This window comes from Rhagoletis pomonella, unplaced genomic scaffold (assembly GCF_013731165.1).
Source record: "Rhagoletis pomonella isolate Grant_MI unplaced genomic scaffold, Rhpom_1.0 Rhpom_scaffold_00010, whole genome shotgun sequence".
Classification (NCBI taxonomy): domain Eukaryota; kingdom Metazoa; phylum Arthropoda; class Insecta; order Diptera; family Tephritidae; genus Rhagoletis; species Rhagoletis pomonella.
Window position 1 is genome coordinate 33,895,695 of NW_023458564.1, and position 27,702 is coordinate 33,923,396.

The following is a 27,702-nucleotide window of genomic DNA, read 5'->3' on the forward strand; positions in this document are numbered from 1 at the left end:
GACTTATCATTTTTTCTGTGACTATTTTGGGCTTAGAAATTTGCGCATCACTCACTGGAAACGTTTAAAAATAAAGTATGTACTAGGTAGTTCAATCTTTCAGAAAACAATTAATTTGTAATTGTTCTTGCATCAAAATATATTTTTTTTCAAAAAAGGTGGACTTATCAACTTTCACAGCTATGTACTTCATAATATGTATGTACATAATTGTAAAAAGTAAAGTAAAATAGTTTTGTAACAGAGCCACATTTCACCGCTTTTGGACTCGCGAGGATGTACTAACTGTCGAACCGGTTAATTTTTCGCGATAAATAACTAGTACTCAACTAGAAATTTCATCCACTAGTTCGGGTTTTCCCTGCAGGGTACATACATATGTATCTGCTTACATACATACATATATGAGTGTGTAAATATTTCTTGGGCATGCTACCGCATACGCACAAATGAGTAGAATTAAAGGATGCTTGCCAACTTGAAAATAAAATTTAGTGAATCCTCAACCTGGGCTCCCTGTCGTTGATATTTTTAAAAGAAAAAATATTGAAAAGATGAAAACAAGTAAAAAAGCGTTTATGGCCACAAATCTTTTGTGGTTGTGGTGTTGGCAAGGTTGTGGAAATTTGCATGTGTCATAAATCCTAATTTTGCACCAACGCCAAGGCGACTCGACAGCAACAAATCGCAAAATTATTGCCGACACAAGTTTTGAGAAGTGTCAAAATAACCAGAACGTGGCAAGGCTATGTAACAAGTCGTATGATTTGGGTGCATGCAATACAAGAGAATGAAATGGTCTCATAAGAAAGCGGCAAAGAAAACCACAAGCACTGGCGGGGGAGGAATTCTAGCAGATTGGGCGGTTTGGTAGTAATTTCATAGCTCCAAACATACAAATTCCGCTTCTGTGCAACCTATTTACAAACATACATACATACATACATACATACATATGTATGTACATGTGTAATGCATATGTCATACGAATGTATTTACTATTACAAATTCTCACTGTAGATGCTTACGGGCACTGCCGTCTTTGTATGATTGCGTCGAAATATCGCCCGATATGTGGTTACACATATCTACGTATGTATTTACTCGTATAGCATACACTCATGTACATTTGTCCTCCAGGCCATGTACATTTGTCCTCCAGGCAGGCCGCCAGACAGTTTGTTTCCATTTCGAGTTTGGTGAATTATTCACTAGAACGCTCTGCCTTGCACCCACCCACGTGAACATAAACTCATTTGAGTATTTGCTATTGTGTTGCATGTGTGTTTGCCGAAATGCCTTTCAGGTCATGTATGTACATAAATATTATAATATTAAAACGACGTTATTTATTGTTTCACCTCATTCCTCATGAATTGCCACCCCCTTCTGCATTTGCTTGCTGCTGCTGTTTATTTAATGCATTTATGGTCCAGCAGCTACCACACAACCGCCAGACAGTGTTGCCTGCCAACATTGGTACGAATTTTGGTAGATCTTGATCACTTCTAAAAATGTAAAACATACTCAAATGTAAATATGAACATTCTGCACTGCAATCCGCATTATTTCTATATTTAGCGTTTCTGCCTGAAAATGGACATGCTCATACATACATATGTTTTCCACTGAATTTAGGGTATCTAAACCTCGATCCGAATGCACCTGTACTGTCAATGGATCATCTGTGTGTCACGATGTCATATGTTGATTCATCCAATATGTTTGGAATACACCTGCCAAATTCCTTTTGCCACTAACTTCTGTTATAACTCTTTAGGTAAAACTATATAATTTTACAATTTCCAGTTCTTGCTTCATAAGAAAATCGATCTTCCTAAAACCCAGAAAGACTTCCGCCCCAATGCTGTTACCTATAATCCTTCTGTCAGCCCTCCTCTGTGTAGGTAGGGGATCAGCAATTTTTTCACTCAACCACACATAGTAAAGTAAGTAGCGATTTTATAGAAAACAATCTTTTAAAAATGTACATTTATGCATTTATATACTACATACATACATACATACACAGTGGTGGAGAATAAATAGGGACACGACATTTTAATAAAGTTTGAATATTTTTCTTTTGTTTCTTTAATATTCATTATTTTTGTATAAAAATATAGCTCATTGTAAAACAAAAGACAATATAAATTCATATTTCAAACTTTGTGCAAATTTTATAAAAATTAGGCAAAGTTGCATCTAAATTTTCAACTCTTTAATCAGATTTTTCAGAATTTTTCTGAGTATGCACTTTTACAGCCTATTAAATTAATAGAATAAAGTGTAAGTTTTCAGTTGCTAAAGAATCGCGTTGATTTTTTTTTGAAGTTTCTCTGAATCTATTACGTACTTTTTTCCATACAAAAAAAAATTGTTGAACATACTTTGTCGTTGGGTTCGTAACGCTGGATTGTTAAATAAACGCTCAAGATGACCAAATTACCGTACAATTAACTTTATTGTACAACAAACACTTTACAATACTCGTTAAAGCAATTAAAACACATTACAAAACTTGCTAATTTGCAACTGAACTTCTGGCGCGCTGTAGCAGCTTCCTTAACTCTAGAACGTTCTGTTGTCTATCGGACATTCTCTCATTCAAATTATTTCATTTTTTAACAATCTATTCGAAATTTGAGTTCAGAAAAGCACTAAAAAGTCACTTGGTACTGAACCGTCTTTTTTTCTGAGTTTTAATTTTCAAAAAGCACTAAATGTAGTGCTTACGGCACCAAGTTGGCAACTATGCTTATTGTTATTCGACCATTGCTCGTGTTTTAACGATCGTAATCACTACACGATGTTCATTGGGCTGTGTGGCCATGAGGTAGGTAGGTACTCCTTGAACTAAACCCTTGGAATAGTTTTGTGCTATTCTGATGCAATGCCGGGCTGGAGTATTTGGTCCTGCCCTAGGGCTTCGCAATGTTATTTGGACCACATGAACCATGAATTTGGGTTAATTTTGGAGTAATCCCTTACCCTTAGGGAGTACTCTTTACACGCGTGCTTGGAGTAGTCGCAATATTTGCAGGGCTCTTGCATATGATATTTAAATACATACATAGTCAATATAGTATCAATTTTTCATTACCATGTAGCAATTGTACTCGTATTATTATGAAACTCTTTTCCACGAGTTTTTAAACCACTAATATTTACTTAGTGGGTACTTTGTCAGCCCCCCCCCCCCCCCGCAGTGGAAAGCCTGTTGCAATCCCAGTAAAAAACATTTGGTAGTGAGAACATTGGCTTTTTTCACAAAAATATATAAATGGCAAATTTGTAGGAAATTGGAACACCAAATCGCTAATATCGATATTTCTTGAGATATTGGGCTTTGAAGTTGAGGTATTGTGGAATTTTCATAGATTATTAAGCTAAATTGTAAAGATTGGTGATCAACTTCAAAGTCCAATAACTCAAGAAATGTGGATACTATCGATTTGGTGATGTAGAGCCTTTTTGTAGGAAATTCAATGTCCTACAAGTTTGTGATTTATATTTTTCCGTGGCTCTTTTTATTTTCGAGATAGAGGCAATTAAAACGAGAATTTCATGAAAAAATTGGGTTTATTGACCCGTACTACCTCGCTGGTGGGAGTTAGGATTACACCGCAATGAGAACTTTTGTAGTGCATTCAATTCTGAAGAAACCCCGTCATTGACCAAGATTGTGTACCATAAAATGGCTCTGAGCTGTAGACTTTTGAAGAAAAATAGTCATGGGAAATCTTTGCACGCCTTGAGCGAATACTTAACGCTAATATTAAGGGTTAAAATTTTCAGGGAGTTTTTTTAGGTGTTTTCCACAAAATTTCGAGGTAGGAGTGAAAAAAAACAATAGTCGCAAAAAAAGCACCATAATATGTATACATAAATACTTATACATATGTATGCATGTAAATGTGGATATTATTTTATGGTCCTATAGCTGAGACTTTTGGCAAAGCATAATCGGTATGAAAGTATAAAATAAAGGTTGTGATTTTAATTTCGCTACAACTTAATCTTGTTTTTAACTTAACTTTATAATGCTATAATGCATGGCAACATACATATGTACATATGTATAAAGTAAGTATATAAATATGTACGTTAGTGCATTCCTACCTCTCTAAAAATAATTTATATCACCTTCATGGAAATGTGGTTCCAATTGGCTAACCGAAACGAGAACCTTGAATTGACTATAATCCGGGTTAAGTCCTGTATTTTATGCACTACAACAATTTTGTGGATTTTTAGACGTAGTTTTTTACCTCATTTCGGTTACATATTGCTTAAATAAAAGCTCTACGATTTCTTGCGCTAGGTCAGTCTCGAAATCAGCTGATCTTGCGGCGCAAGTGATACGTAAAATAAACGGTGTTATCTTGTGTACATACAACGGTTTTTTTCGGATTACAGATGAACTGCTGTACATACATATGTACATAATAAGGAATGTATCAAAAAATATCGAAATATTTAGTATATAAACCAGAAGAGCGAGCGAACTTCATCAGAATCATTTTTAACTCTCAACAGAACAAAGATCTATTCAGTGAACATGGTGCGCACAGTTTTCCGAGTTTTTGCATTGATGTTGGTTGCCATGGTAAGACAATTTTTTTGCCTACTGGAAATTATAAACGTTCAAATGTAACAATTTAATTAATTCTTCTTTTTAGACATTCTTTGTAGCAGCAACTGTAAGTATGCCTTTCAAGCTTTAGATCCATTTACAAACAGTTAAACTTTCTTTAGCCACAATTGCCATGGGGTGTACCTGCCATTAGACCAACAATCAGTACTGAGAATATCGAAGGCCTACAGGGCACCTGTCCTGAGCCCACAGAAGAATTGAAGGCGGTAAGTTTTTATGGGTCGACAACTAAGAAAGTAGCGCATGGTATAGTGTAGTAGAGACACATAGCGTAGAGTTCTCAGTATCATTAGGAAATGAGCGCACCATAAACTTTCTGGCACAGTTTGTTTAAATTAATCTCTCCTTCATAGACAGTAACAAAGAGCAAAGGCCGTAAGCAGCCTTAAAATAGCAATTTTGCACCGTCGAGCTTTATATTTTTGTATTTTTTTATCGAATGCTGACATTTTTCACAGAGTTGCTATACTCATAGTTTTTATGTTTTGTAATACCCAAATACCCACAACGAGCCAGTGGAGGCCAACAAATTATGTAGTCGAAAATCTACTACTTTCCAATAACAATTTCAGATGCCTTAGCTTCATATTTAACATCCCTTCTTGATCTACATCGCTTCAGAAATTGTTCTATATTTTCAAGACAAGAATAAAGAAATTTATTTAAATTTATGATCATCATTTTTTATATGTACCTAACTTGTCTACTTAGAAACAAAGGCATTTATGTATCCTCTTATAGAGATTTACTTCGAGAATTTTTAATATACACATCTTTATTCCACAGTGCATACGCCAATGGGGTTGTCAAGAATTGCTACGTCTCGATCTGCGGTAAGTATTAAATTATTTCTAATGGATGAAACAATAAATATTATGCCGAGTTTCCATTAGGCTTTGAAATTACAATAATGACAAAAAATTTCCAAATGTCACGGGAAACGGACAGATTGTCATTTGGGTAATTACGGGATATTTAATACCTAGTTTTGTCATTAAAATGTCTGTCAATTCAATGTCAAGTGGAAATCCGCCATAAGAGCCGTTCTCGCAATGCGAGCTAACTCATCTTTGGCCGTTAATTTATAACGTGAGTTAACTCGCCACTCTGAAACCGCCTCTAAATATTAATTTTTATTAACTATAAAAGCGATAATCATTGCAGTACATTTGTGGCTAATTTGTATATCTATTTCTTCTCTTTTTAGTTGCCTGCTAAACTTGAATGGTATCCCGGTAGTTGGCAATGTTTTGGGTGGTTTATTGGGTGGACTTGGTGGACAGTCTCCAAGGCCAGGTGGCGCACAAGGCGGCTTGTTAGGAGGCTTGTTAGGAGGTTCTGGTGGCTTGTTAGGAGGTTCTGGTGGCCTACTCGGATCACTATTGGGTTGATCACATACGTATCTACATATATACACTTAGAATTTATTTTAAGCTTTCGCTATATTAAATATTCAACGAGAATCAAAAAAAAATGCATAATACGTATATATATTATATATACAAAATTAATTAAATTTGTGTTTTTCATGACCTTTCGGGCGTTCAATTTTATAATAGTGTGGAAATTAAAAAGTTTTATTAAAACTTATGTGTCTGTGTGCGCATAGCAGTAACTGACGCAATGAAAGCGTTAATATTCTACTTCGCCCGAATTTCGAGATAGCACCTTCGTTGTTGTTATTGCCAGCAGCGGTAACCCTCTAATTAAAGTTTACACTGTGTCAGCCATTACAAAAGGATCAAAAAGTGATAACCATATGAGTGCAGCGGTATCGCATCGCAACGTTGTGCAGACAACGGTGAAATCGTTTCCAATATTCGATTATTACCATTGAGGCCATTTCGCTAATTTTCGTATATTACAAAGGAAGCACTGATACTTGCAGCCACTGGAAACGAAATTGCATTAGCAATCTGTAAAACTGCCTAAGGCGCAGGATGCGCATTGGGAGCACCGTTGGACAATTTATATTTAATTTTTTACCTAACAAGTAAAGAAGTATAAGTTCGAGCGAAACCGAAATTTATATACCCGGCGCACGTATTAAATATCGTTTTTTACCTTTCAGTAAACTGCATGATAAGCAAAAATATTTTTCCAGATGTCAAACAATTTCGATGATATACTTTCAAATATGGATAATGGGAGCAAGTTGGGTGGAAATCGATAAGGGGGCTATCAATATACACTTATGAATGTAGTCATAAGTGGGTGGTGCCACGCCCATTTTACAAAAACCAATAATTTTGTGTTAAGAGATTGGTGTAAGTTGGCGGAATTGTCGTATTTCTGAAATTTACCATTATATGGTAGGTGACGGTAATTTTAGTCCGATTTAAAAAATTTTCAACACATCGCTTTTTTGAGCCAAGGTTGATAAATGTACCGAGTTTGGTAGAAATTGATTAATCGGTTACCGAGATACACATACATATATAGGCGCCCATTTCCCTAACTAGCATTTTCTGCTGAGAGGTTATTGTAGATATATTATCGCTTTTGAGTAAATTAATTTAAATAGGTACTAATTTATAGCAGTTTTCGCATTTCTGTAAATTACCGTTATATGGGAGGTGGGCGTGGTTCTTGTCTGAATTCAAAAATTTTCAAAGGGTTTCTTAGTGAGACTCTAAGCAATGTTCGTACCGAGTTTGGTGGGGATTGGTGAAGGGACTACAGAGATACAGCATTTAATCATAAGTGGGCGGTACCGTGCCCATTTTCAAAAAATTTCATAACTGTCTTTTTTTATGCCGAAATTCAACTTCGCCTACCAACTTCCAACGAATTGGATCCAGTATTTACGTAAACATCGTAGTTTTTGCATATTTCGAAAATACCGTTACATGGGAGGGAGCGCGGTTATTGCGTGTGCGCAAAATGACGTTGTTCTATACGACCAGCACTAGCGACTTAAATCCAACGCTGGAGAATATAATAAGAGCTGCAGAATTGTATCGCGCATGTAAAAACTTTTACAAAAGAATCAATATTTTGCGGTGAGGTGTATGAGATTTACAACTCCGTAGACATACATATGTATATAAATAGTACAGCGAATTATAATATACAGTGGCTTTGACGTGCCATTGCTTTAAACTTATATTTATGATGGCCAAACTTGCCTCTTCATTTCCTTAAAATTATAAATTTGAAAAATTTCCTTAACTGAAAAGTCTAGAGCATGCCTTTAAACAAGACAAAAGTCTTTCGTAAGATAATTGTGACGCCGTTAAAGGCCCTCCGCACATTGCCGTAATTGGGAATACGGGTTCGACTCGGCAGATGACTAATGCAGAAATGAAACACGGCCATTTGATTCGGACCCTCATTGCCTGTGGCACTGGAGCCAATGCTCGTAGGTATGAGGAGAGGGGTAGAACCATTGTGATTGAATGCCTCTCCCAAGCTAACTGGGAAAGGCTCAAGGCCGTAGTACAAAAAATACCGCGAAAAGGGGGAAGAGGCTTCACTCTTTAGAGTACCCCTCTCAGGAAAGCGATCTGCTGGATTCCAGATCCTGATCTGAAAACGGCGGACGTGCTCTCTTGCTTCCGTGCTCAAAATCCGTGAGTTAACACCAAGCACTGGCGTGTGAAAAAAAACCGGCTGGCCCTGTTTTAGGGAGGAGCTTGGGAACCAGACCACGACGGCATATAGGATACGATGCACTCAAGCCATTGATGAGCAGTAGTTGATTTAACCGCTACCTTACGTGCTAGTCCCACCTCTTAGCCGTACGCCTGTTCCCTGGGGGAACAAGGGGCTTCATAAGTTGAGGGGTGAATCGGGAAAACGTCTAAACCGGGTCCTCAAAACAATTTTAGAGATGGACTGGGAACTCTTTCGCTGCACGCAAAGATAGCGAAAGAGGCTAATTTGCTCTGCGAAAAGGGCTTTTTCAAAGAATACTGCAGGGGGATTGAAACCTTGGGTCAAACCACTAGGCTGGTAAAAGTTCTGAGGAAGGACCAAACCACAAAGTTGGGATAACTCAAGAGGGCTGATGGCTCTTTAACGTAGACTATGATTGAGACTCTCTCTTATTTTGTTTTTGAGACTCACTCTTCTGCGTCAAGGTACAATTGGTTCATTTCCAGAACTGTGGCGGATGATCATGCCATAAGATATGCTGTTGAGTCTTTTGACTATTACTACTTACAGAAAGTGCTCAGCTTTTGTTGGCGACCTTGAAAAAGATTTTCACAGTGTCGCTTGCATTTGCCCACACACCACAACCTACGAGACCGGTGGATGTCGCCTTTATACCCTAGGTTGGTAAGGATGACTATACTAGCCACAGAAGCTACAGGCCTATTAGCATGGCATGCTTTCTGCTAAAATTTCGGGAAAGGTTGGTAGAGTTGCGCATTCGTAGGAAGGCGCGCTCATCACTTTCACTGCTTTTGAATCAACATGCCTATTAGGCGGGAAATCCTGTGAGACGGCTTTGCAAAACCTGGTGGCCAGAATTAGTAATGCAATCAATAGGAAATAATTTGCTGTGGGCATTTTTGTAGACATTGAGGGTGCTTTTGACAATGCCACCATCGACAGCATGTACTATTCTGCTCTACGGCATGAATTCAGATTCTGTACTGGTAAATTGAATTCGTTCAATGCTGGCGCAGCGGGTTATCAGGATTCAGGCAGAAGAATATATCACGTGCGGAGTTAACAGGCGATGCCCTCGAGGTGGTGTGCTTTCCCTTTGGCTCTGGTTTCTGGTAATTGATTCTCTTCTTGTCCATCTTTATGACTGTGATCTGGGAAATCTTACATGGACACAAGACTTCCAAAGCATTGGCAGCTTTGTGGCAATGTAAACAGTTATTTGGCAAAACGTGGGGTCTGTCACCAAAGAGAGTCCTCTGAATATTTTACCTTTATGGTCGGACCCATATTCAGCTATGCAAATTTATTGCCTTGGCAGTGCATGCTCCGGATTTACCGTGCGAGGTATTTACATTTCGCCTATCCATGGGATGCAACTCCTATCGACAATTTCCAAGAATGCCCCTCCTACAGGTTTGGAAGCATTTTTATTGCTTCCTTTATCCATGTTAGCGAGGTTTCGTTCTTGTATTTAATAATTTTGACTCCGTTAAAGGACCCTGGTCCTTCAAATGTTGGCATGGGTGAGTTAGGCTAAAGCTTTACAGCCTCGCCCTTGTGATTCTCATCACGGCTTTCTCAAACCGATTTTTGAACATCTGATCCGAGGAACTAAACCTTTACCTTGTCGCGAAGTGAACTCACCAAGCCAGTCGTTCTTCCTCCTCTTTCGTTAGACTGCACTTGTGGCTAAGTCTTTCCTGAACCCTAAGGGCGGCCTTGTATAGCGCTTTCGCCTTCATTCCCTCCTTGTTGGGCTTGACCCTAGGCCTTTTCGTTGCCTCTGAAGAAGCACCTTCGGGTTTTGCTTTAGAGCGTAAAAGGACGTCCTCGTTCCACGTGTCAACGCTGACTACGCTTTCGAGATCCAAGCCTTAAGAAACTTGGAAATCTCTGTGTTTCGATCGTCGGTTGGCATTAGCAGTGCAACTGCTGTGAACTGCTCCCTTCACAGCAGAGGTGTGGCCGCCGGCGACGCGGCTTGCAAGCTCGCCGGGCCCGCCGGGCCCGCCGTGCCCGCCGGCCACCCGCCAACCCCACTAATATTTAATTAGTGGGAATTTTGTCAGCTCCACTACCACTCAGCTCCACTTTCACTATCATAGTGGTCAGAGTTCGAAAATAAACGAAATGAATCGTATTGTTTTGTTTCGTTTCACTCATTAAAGAGAGCAAAACACAACCGAAACCCAAACAAAGAAAACTATAGTTATATTGGGTTTTGTTCTGCTTTTGTGTGCGAGTTCAAACGAAACCAAAGCATAAAGTGCGCAGCTGGGTGAAACAAAACTCGCAGGAATGATTTGCAAACGTTCGCTTGGCGCTTTGCTCATAACCAGAGTTCGAAAATAAATTAAATGATTCTTATTGACTCTAGTTAAATTGGGTTTTGTTCTGCATAGAGTGCGCAGCTGAGTGAGGCAAAATTCGCAGGAATGATTCGCAAACATTTGCTTGATATTATACTTACAAAGAATGAAATGGAAAAGACGGTTAAATTTTAAAAAACCCCTATTTAGGTACTTAAATATACTATATATGTATGTACATATATGCAAACTTAGTAATTGGTAATATGTACTGTTGAGAAGCAACCCTGCATCTGCAATGCACATAGCACGCAACGGCCACCCTCACAGTTTTTGACATTTTCCTTATGATAGAGAGTTTCGTTTTCTTTTCGTTTTGCTCTCAAGAGCTGACCTCGTGTTAATTTGCAAAATACTTATCAATTAAATCGTATAAGCTCACATAAACTTTATTAATCGATATTAAAGAAATAAAACCTGCGCTTCTTTTGATTTCAAACATTGGCATCCCTTGCAGGGAACTGTGCGATAGTTTCCGTAAAATTTTCATCTACTCAGATAACCTCAACTGCACTAATAAGTATGGCCTTGCAAAGGGAAGAGCCCACCGCAAAGCTCATTTTGCATTGTTCGGCAAATACGCGTAAGGTGGCAAAGCAAAAGCAGACAAAAGGTTACTTTGTTGCCCGAAAAGGAGGACTATTGGGCGAGATATACCACTACGTATGACGAAATCTTGACCATGGAGTCCACCAAAGAAAATGAGGCGCAGCTGGCACGTGTCTTAAGTGGAGATTATTTCGGCAACATAGAGGCTGTTTACTGCGAAACTATTGGTGAGCTCAATGGTTGCATTGATGAGTTGACGGCTGCTATTCAACCTGCCGAAAAATTCGATTCAGTCAATAGCCAATGAATCACAGCCGGCTTCGATAGCCGCACCAAAATCAATTTTACCGAAAATAGAACTTCCGAAGTTCGAAGGTACATATCAAGGGTGGCTGCAGTTTAAAGATATGTTCACTACAATTGTAATAAACGATGCAGCACTTTTGAATGTACAACGATTACATTACCTCAAAAGCTGTGCTCAAGGTGAAGCGCAAAACCTGCTGAAAAATATACCGGTAACCGACAAAAATTTCCAAATTGCTTGGGACATTTTAACTAACCGATTTGATAACAAGAGGCGCCTTGATAAAACATTCTTACAAGAAATAGTTCGAATTGCACCTGCCCAAAGTGAGTCTGCAGCTTCGTTGACTAAAATCTTAGACAGTATAGCTGAGGCTCTTCGCGCCCTTTGCAAACTGAGGTGTCCTAATTCGCATTGGAACGACTGGCTTATATTTTTGGTTACAAAGAAACTGGATCCGATCACTATAAGAGGTTGGGATATATCACTTCCATCCCCAAATTATATTCCAAAATACGACGAGTTGATTAAGTTTCTCTAAGCTCGTATCCAAGGCCTAGACACCATGGTAGACAAAGCGAATTCAAGGTCAGGGGACAACGTTGGTCGACGAAATCCATCTTCAATGCACCACTCAACCGGGAATGCGTCGCGTTACAGCAGTTGCTCGGGGAAATTTGCTCTTTTGTTTTGTCCAGACTTTCGAAAACTCTCTTCGTCATTAAAACTTAATTTCGTCCAAAAATCTAAGCTGTGCATGAATTGCTTAAAACCAGGGCATGTGGTCAAAACATGTTCATCCAAATATTTGTGTCAGAGGTGTCAACAAAAGCACCACACTATGCTACATGACGGTCTAAAAGCGCAATCAGACGTCACTCACGTTCGTTTGAAGCTTCTATATCAAAACCGGGCCAAGTAGTGCTTGCTACAGTGCAGATTGAGGTAAGTTGACTGGTCATCGCATGCGACTCAGGGTGCTATTAGATAGTGGCTCTCAAGCCTCATTTATCAGTGAGTTTGCTGCACAGCAGTTACACTTACGACGCACCCGACTTAAAGTGCCTGTTACGGGAATAGGTTGGTCATCGGTCGGAACGTCCACTGGCATGGTCGAGATTACCGTGCACTCAATACAGAAATCAGATTTCAACATTCGATGTTCAGCTTTAATACTGCCACACTTAAGTCAGCAGCTACCGAGCTCTCCCATGAATCCCACTCATGTCTCCAATTTTAAAGATCTAAGTCTTGCAGATCCCCAATTTTATCAGCCCGGGTCCATAAATATTATTTTGGGGGCTGATATCTATGGGCACCTTATTTGTGGTCAAATGCGGCAGACCACGACTGCAATGTAATTCAAATAGCAAACTTCTAAAACTAAATCCCATGATTGACGAACACGGACGTTTGAATGGACGTCTAAAGAATGCACTGCTACCCGCCTGTGAACGATTCCCAATAATTTTACCAAAAGAAAGTCGCCTTAGTAAATTAATGATCTCACACGCACACGAGGCTACGCTCCATGGCGGAACAAAGGTCACTTTTCACGCGCTCAGACGACGTTATTGGCTAATTGATGCTCGCACTTGTATAAAAAGTTTTATTCATCGGTGTATAAAATGCTTCCGACAGAAATCATCTGCTGCAACCCAAATAATGGGAAGTTTGCCTGTACATCGATGCACTCCTGCTCCTGCTTTCAAGCATAGCGGTTTAGACTATGGGGGACCTTTTAAAGTACGTGCCACAAAAGGACGCGGTGCTCGCAGCTTGAAGGGCTACGTCGCTCTTTTCGTATGCCTCAGTATACGCGCAATTCACTTAGAGCTGGTAACCGATATGACCACGGAAGCGTTTTTGAGGGCACTTCGGAGATTCTTTTCTGAACGTGGATACTGCTCGTCGCATTCCGAAATAAACTCGAAGCAGGTGCACGATCGGTTGCAGCCAATAACATATCATGGCATTTCATTCCGCCGGAGTCTCCAAACTTCGGAGGTGTATGGGAAGCAGGCATCAAAAGTATGAAGCACCACCTTCGACGTGTTATCGGTGATGCTCTGCTAACGTTTGAAGAGTTGTATACCGTGTTAAAACAAATTGAAGCTGTTTTAAATTCAAGGCCCATCTCGGCTATATCCGATGATCCAACGGACTTTACGGCCTTGGCTCCTGGTCATTTTTCCTGGGCGGACCACAGATTGCACTTCCTGAACCTAATATTTTGGATATAAAGGTGGGGCGACAACAAAAAATTTAATCTGTTTACATTCTACATTTTCTCTTTAATTTGATACCCATGCTTTGCTGGTTTTGGTTTTGCTCATGTACAAAACGATTCGAATTCATCGCAAAGTTTTGTATCTTTGAACGAATCATTCGTGAAATGTTTCGTTTTTTTTCGAACTCTGATAGTGGTAGTTAATTGCGTAGTGCCCAAGGGCTCAAAATATTTAAGATATACATATATACATATGTACATATAAATACGTACATACTTAAACATATGTACTATGTATGTAAATGTGGAGATTATTTTATAAGTATAAAATAAATATTGCCATTTTAATTTCATTTCAACCTAGTCTTGTCTTCACTTAACTTCATAATGACTTAATGACCTCCCTATGTATTAAGTAAGGGCACACATATCTACAAAAGCTCATTCATATTTCCATTTAATTTATATCACCGTCATGGAAATGTGGTTCCAATTGGCAAACAGAAACGAGAACCTTGAAATAACTATAATCCGGGTTTAGTACTATGTTTTATGCACTACAACAATTTTGTGCTTAAATAAAAGCTGTACGATTTTTTGCGCTAGGTCAGTCTCGAAATCAGCTGATCTTGCGGCGCAAGTGATACGTAAAATAAACGGTGTTATCTTGTGTTCATATAACGGGTTTTTACGGATTACAGATGAACTGCTGTACATACATATGTACATAATAAGGAATGTATCAAAAAATATCGAAATATTAAGTATATAAACCAGAAGAGCGAGCGAAATTCATCAGAATCATTTTTAACTCTCAACAGAACAAAGATCTATTCAGTGAACATGGTGCGCACAGTTTTCCGAGTTTTTGCATTGATGTTGATTGCCATGGTAAGAAAATTGTTTTGCCTACTGGAAATTATAAACATTCAAATGTAACAATTTAATTAATTCTTCTTTTTAGACATTCTTTGTAGCAGCAACTGTAAGTATGCCTTTCAAGCTTTAGACCCATTTACAAACAATTAAACTTTCTTTAGCCACAATTGCCATGGGGTGTACCTGCCATTACCCCAACAATCACTACTGAGAATATCGACGGTCTACAAGGCACCTGTCCTGAGCCCACAGAAGAATTGAAGGCGGTAAGTTTTAATAAGTCGACAATCAAAAAAAACAAGAGCATGGTATATTGTAGTAGAGATACATAGCGTAGAGTTCTCAATATCATTAGGGAAGGAGTACGCGATAAAGTTTCTGGCACGGGACGCGTATTAAGTGATCTGGTTTTGTTTAAATTAATCTCTCCTTCTCCGACAGAACAAGGATCAAAGGAGGTAAAAATCTACTACTTTCCAGTAACATTTTCAGTTGCTCCATGCAAACAATTGGGGTATTCACGAACCGGTGCATACTGTCTAGCAAGGTGCATAGATAGCATAAATAGCATGATTGTTGTTGTTTCATGTGTTCACACAACAACAAAATTAGCCAATCATGCTACTTATTCTATCTATGCACCATGCTAGACAGTATGCACCGGATCGTGAATACCCCTAATGATTTATATTTTCAAAGCAAGAACAAAGATATGTATGTATTCAAATGCATTATCATCATTTCACTTCATTTCACAATCTATGCAACAGTGTGTTTTCTAATATTTTTCCGCCAATTTTGTATAAAAATATGGTTCATTCTACAACAAGAAACATAAAAATGTAATAACCTAAACTCTGCGCAAAGCTCGCGAAAATTCAGCAAATTCTCAACTTTTTAATCCGATTTTTTATAACTTTTTTGAGTATGCAGTTTTGCAGCCCATTAAATTCTAGTAAAAAAATGCAAGTTAGAAGAAGAATCGCATTGATTTTTGAGAACTTTTTTTGTTGAAGGTGTTTTTTCCATATAAAGTATTTTCGAAAAAAATTTTTTTGTATGGATGAGACTGCGTGAAAAAAATTACCAAAAATCAACGGTAATTCCTAGGTACTTAAAACGTGTACTTTTAATAAAATTAAAATTTGCTGAATTTTCGCGAGTTTTGCACAAAGTTTAGGAATTATATGTTTTTTATTTTTTTTTTTTGTAGAATAAACCATATTTTGATACTAAATTGGCGGAAAATTTTAAGAATAAAAATTGTTGCTATATTGTGTGTGTGAAAAAATTGCTGTGCCAATACTTTGTTCCGGCAGTGTACCTAACTTGTCTACTGAGAAACAAAGGCATTTTTGTATCCTGTCATTGAAATTTACTTTCAAAATATTTAATGTACATACATATGTATCTTTATTCCACAGTGCATACGCCAATGGGGTTGTGAAGAGTTGCTACGTCTCGATCTGCGGTAAGTAATAAATTATCTCATATAATAATGGCTAAGATAAAAAATTTACATTTAATTTTTTTTTTTCGAAAACATTTAGTTGGTGGGTTTTTTAAATCTTTCAAGTCGTAATTTTTTTACGCATAAACTATGTTCACATTACAGCATAAATTACTTTGTTTCGATCAAATTACTTCACATAAACCAAGTACGTTAACATTTTCTTTCATAATTTCTATAGACTCGAGTGTGTGGTTTGTACTTGATTTCAAAAAACAAATGGTTGCATAACGTTAGGCATTTTTTTCAAATTTCCTCAACAGTGGGGGCTAAGATAAATGAAACATCTTTATTTATCTTCATTTGGTTTTTGATTTAGGATAAGTTATTTCATTTTTCTTTAATTTATTGACAGATTTTACAAAGCGCAATTACTTGATTTCAGCATGACTTGCTTAAAAATTACAAATAAGCCGTCAATTACGATAATGTGAACATGCTCTTACTTTTACAATCATAATTTATCTTTAATTTTTAATTTTCCACACAAACAAGTCGTATAAATTTTATATACATATATATGTACATTCTTTACACACTCTTTTATATCGTATTAAAAATTTTAATTACAAAATATCGCACAGGATTAAAGAGTTGATAAAAATATTGAAAGAAACTACAAACATTACCGAAAACCTAAAAACCAAATTAATAATCATCTAAAGCCAAGTTTCCGCTAGGCTTTGAAATTACAAAAAATTTAGGAATGTCATAGGAAAAGGACAGATTTATTTGCATAATAAAAAAACATTTAATGTCTAGTTTTTTTATTGAAGTGCCTGTCAATTCAATGTCAAGTGGAAATCCGCCATAAGAGCCGTTCTCGCACTGCGAGCTAACTAATCTTTGGCCGTTAATTTGTAATGTGAGTTAACTTGTAACGCTAAAACCGCCTCTAAGTATTAATTTTTATTAACTATAAAAGCGATAATCATTGCAGTACATTTGTGGCTAATTTGTATATCTATTTCTTCTCTTTTTAGCTGCCTGCTAAACTTGAATGGTATCCCGCTAGTTGGCAATGTTTTGGGTGGTTTATTGGGTGGACTTGGTGGACAGTCTCCAAGGCCAGGTGGCGCACAAGACGGCTTGTTAGGAGGCTTGTTAGGAGGTTCTGGTGGCTTGTTAGGTTCTGGTGGCCTACTCGGATCACTATTGGGTTGACCATACGCGTATCTACATGCACGTACTATTAAGTTTAAGCTTTCGCTACATTAAATACATATTCAATGAGAATCAAATAAAATGCATAATACGTATACATACGTATATATATTATATATATAAACGATTTGAATTTGTGTTTCCTTTCGGGTATACAATTTTAAAGATTTTAAAAAGATTTATTACAAGTAATTTTTAGCAAAAAAAAACCGACTTAAAAAAATATATATATCTATATATATAAAAATGGTGTGAAAAATGTATAGTAATTCATCAATTGAGAACGGTTGGGCCGATTTGGCTAAAATTTTTTGTTAGTTGTTCGTAATTGCCAGGAGAAGGTTCTTACAAAAGAAAATTTTGGGAAAACTATCCGGGAAAGTCGGGAAATCGGAAAAATCGAAAATTGATTTTTTTGTATGGAATTTTTTGTGCAATTCCTTTGGAATGGCTTTCGAATGGAAAAATAGAAAATTCTAAACTCGGTAAAATCCGGAATAACGCGAAAAATTTGAATTTTTTTCGACGAAGTTTTGCATTTTATCACATGAGTTTTATGATGTGAAGCTTAGACAATTTAGGGTGATTGTGAAATTCATTTTGAGCATAATCAGTTAGGACCAATTTTTTCCTATGTTTCGTAACCGATTCGAATGGTTGCTGCTTTTTTGGAAAGGTGTTTAGAAGGAGGAAGAAGGAGTTTTAATTTGTCCGATAGGTAGTGCAGGGGTCGAGCTACGCTAAAAAAAAAAATGCATTTGGTACGTAGGTAGCCTTTTCCTGGATTAGCATATAGGATTAACTTTTACCGTTAAGTGGACCAGTGACCGATCTATTCGAAAAAGTCTCATTTATGGTCCGATTTGCTTGAAATTCGGCACGTAGGTAGCCAGGATTAACATATAGGATATTTTTTCTGATAGGTGAACCAGATACCGATCTATATCTGGAGCTGATGAAAACTTTATACTTACGGATTCGTAAATAGCACAAAAATGTCTATCAAAAACATCTTTAACATTTGCCGCGTCAAAATCGGTGTTGCCCTGTGTTACCTACACTAAATTTATGAAGAAAAGCTCCTTCTTTTTATAAGAGGTGATCTCGCGAACTGCACAACTGAACCGCTCAGGAACACTTTACTACAAGAGCGTGCAATTGCTGGCTTATGCCGGTGACATCGAAATCATCGGTAACCAAAACCGCGAATTCTGTTCTGCCTTTTCCAAGTTTTATACGGAACCAAAGCGAATGGGTCTGGTGGTAAACGAGGACAAGACGAAGTATCTCCTGTCATCAAACAAACAGTCAGCACATTCGCGCCTTGGCACCCACGTCACCGTTGAAAGTTATAATTTCGAGAAGGTGGAGAATTTCGTTTACTTGGGAACCAGCATCAACACCGATAATAATGTCAGCATAGAAATCCAATGCAGAATCACTCTTGCCAACAAGTGCTACTTTGGACTGAGTAGGCAGTTCAGGAGCAAAGTCCTCTCTCGACGTAAGAAAATCACACTCTATAAGTCACTCATCATGCCTGTGCTGGTATATGGCGCAGAAGCATGGACAATGACAACACCCGATGGGCCGGCTCTTGGAGTACATATTTACGCGTTGGCGACGACGAGTACCGAAGACGATGGAACGATGAGCTGTATGAGCTTAACAACGACATGGACATAATGCAGCGAATTAAAATACAGCGGCTCCCTTGGCTTGGCCATGTCATTCGAATGGACACCGACGCTCCAACTCTGAAAGTATTCAACTCGGAACCCGCTGGTGGTAGCGGCAATGGAGGATATGCCTTCTGTCGACCACAAAACCAAACGTGAACGTGAATTGCTGGCGAAAACGTTCGACTAAATATTTCAATAAAAAAAATAATTTTGGGCGGGACGAAGTTCGCCGGGCCTGCTAGTATGTATATATATTTCATGATCCAATGATCGGATCTAAACCAAATTAGTATGGTACCTTTCTATTGCAAAAAGAATTATCGAAATCGGTTGACGTGGTTGAAGTTATGCGGTAACATACATAAAAAAAAAAAAAAAAATATTCCGACGAACTGATAACCTCTTCCTTTTTTGGAAGTCGGTTAAAAATGTATGTATATGTCTGCGTGCGCATAGCAGTAACTGATGCAATAAAAAGTTAATATTCCACTTCGCCCGAATTTAAATTTGGCTCACTTTTACCTGTACCAACTCTTCGAAGTAGAATACTCATCGTTGTTGTTGCCGTTGCTTGCTGGTAGCGGTAAGCCTCTAATTAAAGTTTGTACTGTGTCAGCCATTACAAAAGGGTCAAAATGTAATAACCATATCAGTGCAGCGGAACGGTGAAGTCGTTTGCAATATTCGATTATCACCATTGAGGCCATTGCGGATTTCTGTTAATTTTTGCATATAACAGATGAAATACTGATATTCGCATCTGTAAAAATGCTTAAGGTGTATGCATGGGGCGGTACAACTGTGCGCTGTACCGTTTTCCAGGTAGAGCTAAACGCTCACAGCTTCCGCCATTCAAGAACGGCCTATTAAAATATAGATATTCTGACAGCCAAGCTGCTATTAAATCTCAAAAATCTAACATGCTGGCGTCTAAATGCTACGTGATTGTGTTGTATGTCCGTGAGCACAGGGAACTCCTCACCAATTGCATGATCGACGAGTTGGCAAGGAAAGGTACGAAAGTATCCGTGGCTGATTATGCTCTAGACGTGGTATATCACTAACCACCTGCAAACACAGATGAAAGACCACTTCTCAGACTACCCGACAAATTTGGCTCTCATTCGGTTTGACCGTTTTTCTATTAGATTAAAATCGGGGTAATAACCGAACGCTGCCTTATGGGCACAACTGGACCATGTACTTTTTGGAATGAACTCAGTAAACTTTAACAAATTTCTGTGCGCACTAAGTGGTTTAACTTTTAAGAAAAGGGAGGAAATAAATGGCTTCCGCGAGTGGTATCATAACGAGCTTATTCAACCTACGTGTACTCTAACCTAACCTTACACCGAAGTACTTTTGAATAAATACATATTTATTTAGTCATGATGATTTGACTACAACTAAAAAGTAGTTTCAAGCTAAAACATTCTTAAATAACCTTTTTCTGACATTGTGATACACTAACTGATGAAATAAGTTGAATTTGATTTTCTAAACATATGACAATCCTCCGCATATAGCTCAGAAATAAAGCCTTGTCAAACCCAATTCGATTGATACCAATATTTTAATAATTCATTAAACGGCAACCTCAAAAATGTTCTTAGTGTTAAAACTAAACTTTTAGTGTAAACTGTAAAAGTTAACTGGTGGCACCACACCTACAATAAATACGGTGACCATCCGTCCTGTATTATACGGGACAGTCCTCTTTTTTGACCCATTGTCCTGGTAATTAATTTATTTTATACGGGACACCAAATGTTCTGTATTTCTTTTAATGTCCCGTATTTGTCCCGTATTCGGTGCTCTGACGCCTTAACAGCTCATTAAAATGGCATGCCTATGAACGAGTTTTAAGTGATCTTGTTATAAGTATGATCGTAAGTTTTTTATAAACAGTTATTATTTTCTAACCTGAATGCCTGTGATTCGAATCGAGGAATAATTACAGTGGCCAAAATAGAAATTAGGACTCGACATTTTAGTAAGTTTTGGCTATTTTTCCTTAGTTTATTTAATGTTTATATTTTTATTTTATAAAAGTAAAGCTCTTTTCCTAACAAAACCCATATACATACATAATACCAAACTTCCAACTTTGTGCAAAAAACTATAAAAATTAATTCTGCGCTGTTTCGCCAAAATTTCAAAACTTTTAATTAGAATCTTTAGAAAAAAATTCGGTTTGCAGTTTTGTAACTCATTAAAATTGAGTACAATAAAGTGCGAGTGGAAAGTGCTGCTTCTCTTTCAAAACTTACTTTGTACGAAAAAAATGCTTAACACCGTCAACAAAAAAAAATTGCCAAAAATTAGTGGTAAGCCTTACCGACTTAAAATTGCACTTTATTATACTAAAATTTAACGATTTTTTTTAAGAAACTTTACGGGGTAAAAATCTCGAGAAAATTATCCTACAAATTTGTGATGTTACTATAGGTATATTGTTTCAGGGAAAACAATGTGGAAAAAACTTGCAAAATTATTTTTTGTACCGTATTCGGCTCTCATAAATATGGTCACCGTAACAATAAAGGCTCTTTAAAACCATTTCGAAAGTTCCCCGTTTTGTAATAATTGGTTTAACTTTTTAAATACTTTGACCTTTATTTTTTAAAAGGTGGCAAATTTTTTCAAAAATTTTATATTGAAAATCGAACGAACAGTGCAGATCTGATGATCTGGACAAAAAATCCCTTCGCGTATTATATATGTATGTATATGTATATGTAGAGATTTAAAATCTAAAACTAGGCCGCGCGAGCACCGCCCACTACTCATTGACTTCGAAAGTGTCCTTCACACACGTAGACAAGCAGAAATTTTTGCGGTTGGCAATAGATGTGGCTTCTTGCCTATTTCTTCAATCTTCGTGGAAACCACTTGAGGTGGCATGTGCTGTGGATTGCATGTTGCTGCTAGGTATATGTATATGTATGCATTTCTGTGGCATCAAGTGCCCATACGTTATTTCTCATTTCCAGCTTGGCATCCTGTTGAAATGATGGCAAACTTTCGGGTATTAAATTTCAAATTCTTGGCATGTATGTATGTATGAACATATATGTACATATATGTACATATGTATGTAGCCAAAGTAAGTGTAGGTGAAAAAGGCAGTTGTCTGGCAAGTGGCCTAACCTGCTAAATGCCTAACTGTTTGCGTATCATAGCTTATGGCATTTCCATTTACTTAGAAAACAAAAGTTATTCTCCTGCCACTTTCATATGTACATATGATGCCGCATTTCATTTCGAACCAATACGCCGTGGGCTACTCGGCGAAGAGAGTGGGGTGCGCGATGATTGTGGTGGCGGTGGCAGTGGCAGTGGCGGTGCTGCGTGCCGCCTGACACCGTTATGGCATATTCATATCCGATATCCAAAACACTTTTGGGTGCTAGTACTATACATATTAGAAAATACGTACATATCTACATAAACATTTTGGTATACATATATGCACAAATTACATACATTAATTTGTACATGCATCCATATGTGTATGGATGATATGTCGACTCAGTCAGACTCGGCTGTTTGCGGTTTTCCTGGAAATGAAATATGTTGCCGCTTAAGGTTTATTCCACATATTTTTTGTTCAAGTAACTGTTGTTTGCTGCAACTTTTATTCTGGCATTTGTTGAGAAGTGCCAAAAAGATTTTCCATACTTTTTTAAACTTACCACATTACAAATACGCAAATGAATTACATAGATACAATGCATACCCGGTAGGACAGAGATTCACTCTGATCAGAAAATGTATGAAATTTTCTTTGGAGCAGTAGTTTTGCGTCACTGCTGTACAGAAGAGAAAACAGTAACAATCTTTAAAGTTATATGTACATCCGTTGAAAATCGCTGGCTTATATACATATTATTTCCACGTCTTAGTACGAGCGCTACTTTATTTACGAATATCAAACCGCTCCAAAGAACACAAAGAGAACATTAAACTTTGGCTGCTGGGCTAAGCTAAAGCGACGGCAATTATATGAATTACTTAGAGTAAAACTAAATATAAAATTATTATATTTTCGTCCAATGTGTGCATGCAATACATATGAACATTAATGTGGTCCAATTTTTGTATGGGGAAAAAAAATTTCATCCTAGAAAAGGAGGCACCCCCTTAGTTTTTCCTTTTAATATTTGTAATATCTATACCAACTTTCAGTTTTCTACTGCAACCAATACAGGGTGCTCAATGACCTTGAAAGGCGCTACTAGATCGCTGTGAATATGGCAAAAATATTGGTGATTTTTATAAAAAGGTACTGTTGCCATGACAAATGAAGCTTGTGATATTTTTTTAGATAATTTAAAATTGAAATATTCTTAGGTTACTTAACTAATTGTTTGATTAATATGTGTATATAATACTTCTAGAGTAAAATATGATCATCATGAGCATCCTTTAAATTTATACTTGGAAACGTAAAGTTTGGTACCAGCACCTCTTTCGGCAAGAGGAAAAATTTTGGAAAGTGCGCCAAACCCTATCTTTGAAATTATTATTTTTTTTTTTACCACTCTAATGTACATTTGTACTATTATAGATTATATTATGAATGACCTACTAACACGATCAAGCTGTTTGTAGACGAACGAGAATGGCATGATACAAATGGTGTTAAGTCTTGTTGCTGCCACATAAATCAAGCCAAAAATGTCTAAAATAAAGAGGTAAGGGTAAGGATACGCTTTCAGCTCTTCCCGCTAAGTAGCTAATTTTACCAATTGGAAACTGTTACATACATATTAGAGGGCTGCATGTATTCATTCCAAACGGCATATGAATAATTCATATACAAAACAAATGAATGAGTTTGGCTTAACAATTTTTTGAATTTGAGTGAATACCTGTTCTGTAGCCCGTTTCTGTAACTTTTCTCTACCGATTATTTCTCTACTGGTAGAGAAAATACGTCACTCTCACCTACTAATTAGCAGTAGAGAACAGGGCGGCGAATTCATATCTCAATTCGCCTTGGTAGAGAATTGTTACAGAAACGAGCTACAGATATGTGTGTCGTCATAACACTATTCAAACAACGTGAAAATAAATTGAATTGAAATGAGTGAAAATTTTTTATATTGTCGCTACCATGTCAAACGATCGAATGTGCAGAAACGCATATTGCATCATTTCACTTAACATATATAATTGCCTCATCTTAGTTAACAGATGGGTGGCCAGTGGACACTGAATATCGTTGACACTTGGTGTGGTGAGATTGGCTGTCCGCTAATCCAACTAAAACTATTGTTGTGCTCTTCGCTAGAAAGAGGTTGGACGGCCTTGTTCTCCTGTCTTTAAAGAAGTAAGCTTTTATTGAAATCTCACGTTGAGCAATGACCTCCAAAGCATTAACAGCGATCTGGCAATATAAAAATCCTCCAGTACTGCTGGAGTCAATCGCTACTTTTGAACCGCTACTGCACCGACTCCTAGGTAAGTAGCTTTTCTATTAACCCGTGGTAGTGCACATGGTAGTGCAGAGTCGAACCAGTCGTAAGGAGTAGTGCTGCAAAACCATCGATAGTGGCTCCATCGATGGTTTTCGATAGTTTTGTAGACAACCATCGATATTCAGTAGGGTGACCCGTTAAAGGGAAAGAGGGTACTCAAATAGTATTTTATTTAAACATAATAAATTAGACGGATATAAAAGTTCAAACAATACAACTTTTCATTCATGTTTAAACTAATAAAGCATTATAAAATTCAAAATAAAGCAAAGTTTATGTAAGAAAGTTCAAAACAAAACAGTGTATTCATTTATTTTTCTTACAACCAATAAAAAAATTTCGCGAGAACCAAAATTGGCTTTTCGCAGGTTAACGTAAGTGTAAAGGAACTTTATATTTATGAGATCATAGTAATATCATTATTTTTAATTTAACAGCCATTGATTTTTATTTAAAAATATTAGCATATTTAAATTCTTTGGTTTTAGCCACGATCGCCTGTCGCTGGCTATGTAGCCTGCCTTACTAAACGTACGCTCTGACTCTGTTGAGCTTGCAGGAATAATAAGGTACTTATTAGCGCATTCCTTTAAGAATTTAAACTTTGGTTCGGACATCTAAAAAAGACTTTTTAGCTATAATGTTCCGAAACAATAATGCCTTTTATAGTTACCTGCCAATATTCAAGAGGATCACTATCCGTAGGTATATTTACATCCTCAAAATATTGTCTCATTGTCAAAATTGTGTCAACACGTTGAGACTTTATTTTGTCTTCACGGTTTTTCTTTAAAAACCCAAACATATCTCGTTTTCCTAATTGTGTTGAGTCGGCAGTCTGTGGTAGTGTTGAAACCGAAGGATCAGTGAAGACAACTGGATTCGACAACTTCATTGCCGCAAGTTCATCCTGCAAGAGTTTTGCGGAAGCTTCTGCATTGGAAGCAGATCTAAATGCTTCTTTTTTGAAGCGAGCATCTAAGAGGGTGGCTTTTCTCACAGGGCTCCGGTTTTCATACGGCACAATTCTTTCCCTGAGGCGATCTAACAGAAAGTTCGCAATAACAGCTCCTTTTTCAGTTTTCAAATTTTTAATGGATCCTTTGATGTTACTCAAAAGGCCATAGATAATTGGCAAAATCAATGAGATCGTCACAGTATTTCCAGCTGATACTCTTTTTGTAGCATCGTCCATTTGGCAAAACAGATCATCAAGATCCTCCAAAAGCTCTATTTCATCGGCGTTAAGGATGCTAGGCGCTTTGTGTGTCTTTAGAATGACAGATGTAATTGCATCTTTAGTTGCAAGTATCCGACTTATCATTTTGTAAGCGCTATTCCATCGCGTTGTGACTTCCTGGACCAGGCACAACGGATTTTCGCCTTGTGCTGCACAAAACTTTGCATATGCAATGGAACTGCTTTTGAAAAAAGCCACAATTTTCTTGCATTTTGAAATAAGTTCCTTTAAATTATCATGTGATAAAACGTCTTGCATAACTAAATTTAGGCTATGCGCAAAACAAGGCAGGTGACATTTTTTCAACAGTCTGCATGCCTTGACCATGCTCTGTGCATTATCAGTTACTATTGTGGTCACTTTATCAAAGATTTTCCATTCAGTCAGCACATGGCGTATAGAGCTCGCAATATTCTCTCCCGAATGGTTGGTGTCATCATTTAAGGGGTTAGTTGACAGCACAGCTGTTTTTAATTTGCCGTCCACAATGAAGTGGCATGTGACTGTTAAGTAATTTATGTTGTTTTTTGATGTCCAGCCATCAGAAGTAATCGAGCAATAATTTATGTTATTTAACATAGTTTTGAGACTTTTCACGGCGTTGTCAAACATTTCAACAAGTAGGACGTTTTGGAAAGTTGTCCTGCTTGGCAACTTATATCTCGGTTCTAAAACTCCCAGTAGATTTCTAAAGCCAACGTCATCAACAACACGAGTAGGCTGCATATCCGTAACTATCATTGATATTACTGCATTGTCGATTAAATTTTTTCGAGGATTATTGTCTTCATAGTAATTAGATTCCTTGAAAAAGTCTTTAATTGTTGATTTTTTGCATTCTGTCCCAGCATAATTCGGATGCACGCGATTTTGGTGCTCCCTTAAATTGGAGGTGTTACCACTAGTCTTGTAAATTTTCTTACAAATGCGGCATTTTGACGTAGTTTTACTTACTTTGTCAAACCATTTCCACACATTCGAAGTACCATGTTTCGCCCCAGATTTTCCAACTTCCTTGCGCTCTTTATTTTCATCATTCTCGTTTGCATCTATACAAACACACAGAAACACATTTTAGCTAAGCCAATATAGAATAAATTGTATCTACAATTGATCTTACCATTGTCGTCCAACACTTCTAAAAACCTCTCCATTTTCAACACAACCACTGAAATGTGCACACACTGAAATATATCCTGAGTTAAAACGTATAATAAACGAAATATTTTAGCATACCGTAAACTTTGCCTCAGTCTTTGCAAACATATGACGTAGTGGTGTGCAAAGTAAAATAGTGGCTAAAGAATTGGCCCCATCGATAACATCGATGGTACCATCGATAGTTTTGCAGCACTAGTAAGCAGGATAGCGAAAAACTACGACAGAGGGCGCCCATAAATCACGCATGTGACTACTTTAGTAACTCCCGGTAGTAGTGCAGAGAAAACCGATGGTGACTACCGCCTAGGACATTGCCTTGTAAAAGTAATCGATGAAATACACTGCAAGTAGTCGGTCGGTAATTGACGGAGTTTATCAGGTAGCTACCGATTCAACAGTCCTGTAGTCGCTCCCCCGTACTGTAGGGAAGGTATTTGGTTAAACGTGTGGTCTGTCACCTAGAAGAATCCTGTAGGTTTATACCTCTATGATAATACCCAGCTATGCATCTGTGGTATAGTTAATCAGTCTCCCAATTAATTGCTTGGGAAATCTGCTCGTCCAACATCACGAAACGGTCGCAGTCAATCGAAAATTCGTGCGGAATTTTCTGTGGGTGCTTTGTAGTACCTAAATCATGTATTTATGGAGTTAGCAGCTTTTCATTGCAAAAAATTATTTTTTTTTAAGCTAGCAGATTTTATTTTGAATGATTTTTAACGATTCTAAATACTAAAACAAAGTATTTGCTTTCACCACCATGTAGAGATATTTCCCCTCTTTCGCTCAGTATCAAAAAGTTAGTTTTACCGAAAAGTGGAGTTAGCAGATTTTACCGCGGCGGTGACGACAT

At 37.5% G+C, this 27,702-nt stretch overlaps 3 protein-coding genes across 3 annotated transcripts; 2 read left to right on the forward strand and 1 right to left on the reverse strand.

The window, feature by feature from the left end:
• Positions 1–4,524: 4,524 nt before the first annotated feature.
• Positions 4,525–6,085, forward strand: LOC118746446. The gene is made up of 5 exons (XM_036480299.1): positions 4,525–4,609; positions 4,683–4,703; positions 4,759–4,863; positions 5,444–5,490; positions 5,865–6,085. Exons 1-5 carry the CDS (start codon positions 4,562–4,564, stop codon positions 6,046–6,048), a joined length of 405 nt encoding a protein of 134 aa, XP_036336192.1. The 5' UTR covers positions 4,525–4,561; the 3' UTR covers positions 6,049–6,085.
• An 8,454-nt stretch (positions 6,086–14,539) lies between these two features.
• On the forward strand, positions 14,540–17,283 carry LOC118746348. Its single transcript, XM_036480202.1, has 5 exons — positions 14,540–14,621; positions 14,695–14,715; positions 14,771–14,875; positions 16,034–16,080; positions 17,103–17,283. The coding sequence occupies exons 1-5, from the start codon at positions 14,574–14,576 to the stop codon at positions 17,281–17,283; spliced, it is 402 nt and encodes a 133-aa protein (XP_036336095.1). The 5' UTR covers positions 14,540–14,573.
• A 7,796-nt stretch (positions 17,284–25,079) lies between these two features.
• Positions 25,080–26,842, reverse strand: LOC118746349 (zinc finger BED domain-containing protein 1-like). Its single transcript, XM_036480204.1, has 2 exons — positions 26,809–26,842; positions 25,080–26,737 (listed from the first exon to the last, which is right to left on the reverse strand). Exons 1-2 carry the CDS (start codon positions 26,840–26,842, stop codon positions 25,080–25,082), a joined length of 1,692 nt encoding a protein of 563 aa, XP_036336097.1.
• Positions 26,843–27,702: the final 860 nt, after the last annotated feature.

Bases quoted from the DNA above. Each gene is read 5' to 3' on its own strand.
- LOC118746446 (XM_036480299.1), top strand. From the start codon at position 4,562: ATGGTGCGCACAGTTTTCCGAGTTTTTGCATTGATGTTGGTTGCCATG. The intron at 4,704-4,758 runs GTAAGTATGCCT...AACTTTCTTTAG, and splicing joins CATTCTTTGTAGCAGCAACT to CCACAATTGCCATGGGGTGT. The intron at 4,864-5,443 runs GTAAGTTTTTAT...TTTATTCCACAG, and splicing joins CCACAGAAGAATTGAAGGCG to TGCATACGCCAATGGGGTTG.
- LOC118746348 (XM_036480202.1), top strand. From the start codon at position 14,574: ATGGTGCGCACAGTTTTCCGAGTTTTTGCATTGATGTTGATTGCCATG. The intron at 14,876-16,033 runs GTAAGTTTTAAT...TTTATTCCACAG, and splicing joins CCACAGAAGAATTGAAGGCG to TGCATACGCCAATGGGGTTG. The intron at 16,081-17,102 runs GTAAGTAATAAA...TTCTCTTTTTAG, and splicing joins TTGCTACGTCTCGATCTGCG to CTGCCTGCTAAACTTGAATG.
- LOC118746349 (XM_036480204.1), bottom strand. From the start codon at position 26,842: ATGGAGAGGTTTTTAGAAGTGTTGGACGACAATG. The intron at 26,738-26,808 runs GTAAGATCAATT...GTGTTTGTATAG, and splicing joins AGAAGTGTTGGACGACAATG to ATGCAAACGAGAATGATGAA.